The sequence below is a fragment of the Carassius auratus genome, chromosome 8 (genome assembly GCF_003368295.1).
Source record: "Carassius auratus strain Wakin chromosome 8, ASM336829v1, whole genome shotgun sequence".
Lineage (NCBI taxonomy): Eukaryota > Metazoa > Chordata > Actinopteri > Cypriniformes > Cyprinidae > Carassius > Carassius auratus.
In genome coordinates, this window is record NC_039250.1 from 1,548,067 (window position 1) to 1,552,878 (window position 4,812).

Sequence of the window (4,812 nt, forward strand, 5' to 3'; positions counted from 1 at the left end):
AACGACAGACAGCTTCAGAAACATCTCGTTTCAAAAAGGACTAGACTGCTGCTGAGTGGTCCAAAGTCATGTTCTCTGATGGAAATCAGGACCCCAGAGTCTAGACGAAGAGAGGAGAGGCACATAATCCACGTTGCTTGAAGTCCAGTGTAAAGTTTCCAGTCAGTGATGGTTTGGGGTGCCATGTTATCTGCTGGTGTTGGTCCATTGTGTAAACACACAGGGTCCACCAGGAAGTTTTAGAGCACGTCATGCTTCCTGCTGTTGACCAACTTTATGGAGATGCAGATTTCATTTTCCAACAGGATTTGGCACCTGCACACAGTGCCAAAGCTACCAGTACCTGGTTTAAGGACCATGGTATCCCTGTTCTTAATTGGCCAACAAACTCACCTGACCTTAACCCCATAAAAAAATCTATGAGGTATTGTGAAGAGGAAGATATGCCAGACCCAAGAATGCAGAAGAGCTGAAGGCCACTATCAGATTAACCTGGGCTCTCATAACACCTGAGCAGTGCCACAGACTGATCGACTCCATGCCACGCCGCAGTGCTGCAGTAATTCAGGCAAAAGGAGCCTCAACTAAGTACTGAGTGCTGTACATACTCATTCTTTTCATGTTCATACTTTTTAGCTGGCCTAGATTTCTAAAAATCCTTTCTTTGTATTGGTCTGAAGTAATATTACAATTTTCTGAGATACTGAATTTGGGATTTGCCTTAATTGTCAGTTATAATCATCAAAATGATAAACGAAATAAACATTTGAAATATATCAGTCTGTGTGTAATGGATGAATATAATATACAAGTTTCACTTTTTGAATGGAATTAGTGAAATAAATTTTTTTAAGATATTCTAATTATATGACCAGCACCTGTTATGTCATTATGTGACCTTGCATGTTAGTTTCAAGATTTATCTATAAAAAAAAAGTAAAAAAAAGATATTAATAATAATTATATATATATATATATATATATATATATATATATATATATATATATTATTCACTGAGTTTTGCGTTATTTATGGTATTTATAGATACTGTTTGATGTGTTTTTTGGTTGTGATGGTCTCTTATTTTTTATTTGGTGATGGAGGCTGCATTTTGTCACTTACATCTAGACGCTATATTTCTTTTTAAATCAAATTTTCTGATTTTCTGTTTTTAGTTCCATCAAATAAGCTTTCCAATTCTTTGTTTAAATCCACTATTTATATTTCACAGAACTCACCAAAGACAGGAGTTAATAGAGAAACGCATGTTTTTCTATGATAGCGCGCCCTCGCGTGTTTGTGTTGTGAACTTTTCGAAGCGCGTGCGCAGTTTGATGTGAACCCGGAAGAGGGCGCGTGCGTGCTTGTCATATCCGGGAGCCTTCCGTTTATAAACATAATCTCGTGTGCTACTGTCACAATCTGGGCTGTAATGATCTTAAAATGAGTTAAGTGCTTTAATAACGGAAACAAAAATCATTTTTATTGTGACTTGTACTTAAGGTAAATCGTCATCAGACTATCCCGAGGCTGAAATATCACGTTCAAGGTAATTTAGCAAGCAAAACTAGTTAAACATGTTTATATTGACATTTAGATATTTAAATATGTATTGTCCATGCAGTACTGCATTGCTATTAGTGAACGTTCTACCTGAATCAGCTGATCAGTAATAATGATCCAATGTATGTTACATTACCTTATTGTTTTCATTCGTCTGTGTTAATGATGAAGTATTAAATGAATGTGCTTCTGAATCAGAGTGAATAAACTCAAGAAGATGCCAGCTCGTAACACTATAAACAATGGAGTCAGATACTCCAAACTAGCCAGTGATGATGATGGATACATTGATCTCCAGGTGAGAGGAGAAAAGGCTTTTAATGCACTTAAATATGCAAATCATTCTTGCTCACTTTCATATTGGAGTTAATTCATATTAATACATATCTGTCTCTTTCTTTATATGTCTACGTTATGTGTTTGTATGCATTACAAACGTGATTTATTATGTTTGTGAATTTAAATATTTATCACGTTAATAAAAACTACAGCAGTTTCAGCTTTATTTCAAGTAATGACATTTTTGATAGTTTTAGTTAACAATAACAACACAATTCACGTGTTGCCGAAGGGGTAGAAAATTGTCAACACAAAAAATACTCTTGAACTCTTGAAAAACCTATGTAATTCATCTAAAAGTTCTGTTTAAAATTCTAATGGTGTTCGGAATGAAAATCTAATTTAATATTTATAAATATTCAGTGTGGGAATGGATCTTTCATTGCATTTCCCTGTGTTTTATAGTAGTTAAAACATTGAGTTTACTGCTCTTACCTGAAACTGAATGCATTGTAATATTGAGCAATGTTCTCTCTCTTCTCAGTTTAAGAAAAGTCCACCTAAAGTCCCTTATAAAGCGATCGCCCTGGCAACTGTTCTCTTCCTCATCGGCTCCATTCTGATCATCATCGGATCCCTCCTGTTAGCAGGATACTTTGAAGTTAATGATGTGAGTGCCATTCCACATTATTACAGCTCCATGCATTGCTTTCATGTTCTGCCAGTCTTCGCATTCAGATTTCTAGACATTTTCACTCGTGCATTTGTTAGTGTGCATTAGTTTGATTTCAGTCGTCTGTTGCTTTATGTTTCTGATTTACATAATCCTAACAGCCTCGTATTTTTCAGGGCTATTTGCAGCATGAATGCATTTCTTGAATGTAAAGCAATGTTTTCTGCATTCTGTCAAACTGCAGTTGTATGCTTTATAGAAAGTTAAAGGCACAAAAAAATCTAAAAAGGCTTTCAACAGCTTAATTGCGTTTTCCAGGCAACTCCGCGTTATTAGTATTATTTATAAATTATTGTTATAGTGTGTGTGTGTGTATATATATATATATATATATATATATATATATATATATATATATATATATATATATATATATATATATATATATATATATATATATATATATATATAAAATCAGTTACATTTTTAAAAATTTTGAACAGCCCGTTTGGATTGAATTTGTCATGTTAATTAATTTATTTTGTTCATTTAACATGATATTTGTCATATTTGTGCACTATAAAGAATCTAATAATAATAATAATGCAAAAATACTCCGAAATTGGTTATATTTAAAGGGCCACATTTATTTATTTACTCATGTTTTTGATCAGTCTGCATAGTCAGATTGGAATTTCTGTGATTTTTAACTCAACATTAGTCATAATTGTGCACTATAAAAAAAATCTATTGAAATGAATAAATTGATGCATTAAGAAATGGTCTGAAATAGGCAACATTTAAAGGTCACTTAAAAAAAAAGGTGTATTAGAATCAGTGTATATAAAAAAAAAAACATTGCAAGAATTAGATGTTTTGTTTCCAGTCAAGACTTGGAGAAACTTGTAATGGGCTCCTCACCGGCCTTCCCAAAAAGACCATTAGACAGCTGCAGCTCATCCAGAACGCTGCTGCCAGGATTCTGACTAGAACCAGAAAATTTGAGCTTTGAATTACCATTGTGTACGAAATGTGCTATATATATAAACGTGCCTTGCCTTGCCTGTATATTAATCAGTGTGTGACAGACTGTAAGGTCCTCAGAAAAGCCAGTATTTAATGACCTGTGCACAGATGTGACCCATCTCTCTGTCCCTCACAGCACCGTGATCGCACCATCCCAGTCCTGGTGATTGGGATCCTGGTCTTTCTTCCGGGGTTTTACCACCTGCGCATCGCCTATTACGCCTCCAAGGGTTACCGCGGTTATTCCTATGATGACATCCCTGACTTTGATGACTGAGCAGCGGAGACAGGCTGATCTGAACAGAGCTTTGAACCTGGTTTTCCTGCAGCGCCGCTATATATGTTTATCATGGATGTAATGCCATTATTTGTAATGCAGACAGGTCTCAGTTCAGTAGTTATATTAGTATGCTGTATGGAGTTCCAGGTTGATGCAACAAGCAAAGTCTGGGGCAAGAAAAACTACTCAAAACATGCCACATGCTGTTTTATATTTGACAGCTCTTGTGATGGATTGCACTAGCATTCAAATCTGTCATTAATGATGGGTTTATGTTTTTATTTTATTTTTTACATTAACATTACTGTTTTAATCCATTCTTGAAAAAAAGTAAAAAAGTTTCAATTTTAAATACATTTGTGTATGATGGGAATAAAGCACCATTACAGAGTTTTTATCTTTCATGTCTAATGCCATGTCACTGGATTTAACTTATTTAAATTTATTGGATTTTATTGGCATTACAGAGGATACTTTATAAATAAATAACTTGTTTCAAAATGAAGACTGATGATTATCATGATTGCACTAAGAAAGCCTCTCAGTTCATTCAGTTTGAAAAAAAAGAATGTAAACCCTGATAATAAAACTACATTTACTACAGTTGTTTTTAATGGTCAACTTGAGCCCCGTGTGGCTATTTAATATATATATATATATATACACATATATACATATTAGGGGTGAAACGGTACAAGTTTTCATACCGGATCGTTTCGGTACAGGGCTTTCGGTGCGGTGCACGTGTGTACCATATGACCGAATGCAATATTTTGTGTGCGGAACATATACATTTTCGTGTTTCCAAATGAACACATTAAGTGGCGGAAGTCTACGCATTCAGCGCAAATCCCACCCTGCAGCTGATTCTAAGGCCGGTGACACACTGGCTGCGTGGCGTGAGCGTGGCGTTTCTGCTGTGTGTCAGTTGCGTGACGGCTGCTTCGCGTTTTCTGTGTCTTTACACACCAGAATCGTGCCTGACGCGGC

At 35.3% G+C, this 4,812-nt stretch overlaps 1 protein-coding gene across 1 annotated transcript; it reads left to right on the forward strand.

The window, feature by feature from the left end:
- The first annotated feature begins 1,346 nt into the window (after window positions 1-1,346).
- Window positions 1,347-4,323, forward strand: LOC113106927 (transmembrane protein 230-like). Its single transcript, XM_026268971.1, has 4 exons — window positions 1,347-1,550; window positions 1,763-1,862; window positions 2,388-2,513; window positions 3,679-4,323. The coding sequence occupies exons 2-4, from the start codon at window positions 1,782-1,784 to the stop codon at window positions 3,817-3,819; spliced, it is 348 nt and encodes a 115-aa protein (XP_026124756.1). The 5' UTR covers window positions 1,347-1,550; window positions 1,763-1,781; the 3' UTR covers window positions 3,820-4,323.
- Window positions 4,324-4,812: the final 489 nt, after the last annotated feature.

What these genes read in the sequence shown, in the direction of transcription:
- LOC113106927 (XM_026268971.1), top strand. Translation starts at nt 1,782, where the DNA reads ATGCCAGCTCGTAACACTATAAACAATGGAGTCAGATACTCCAAACTA. An exon ending in ATGGATACATTGATCTCCAG is followed by an intron (nt 1,863 to 2,387) that starts GTGAGAGGAGAA and finishes CTCTCTTCTCAG; the next exon opens with TTTAAGAAAAGTCCACCTAA. An exon ending in GATACTTTGAAGTTAATGAT is followed by an intron (nt 2,514 to 3,678) that starts GTGAGTGCCATT and finishes TGTCCCTCACAG; the next exon opens with CACCGTGATCGCACCATCCC.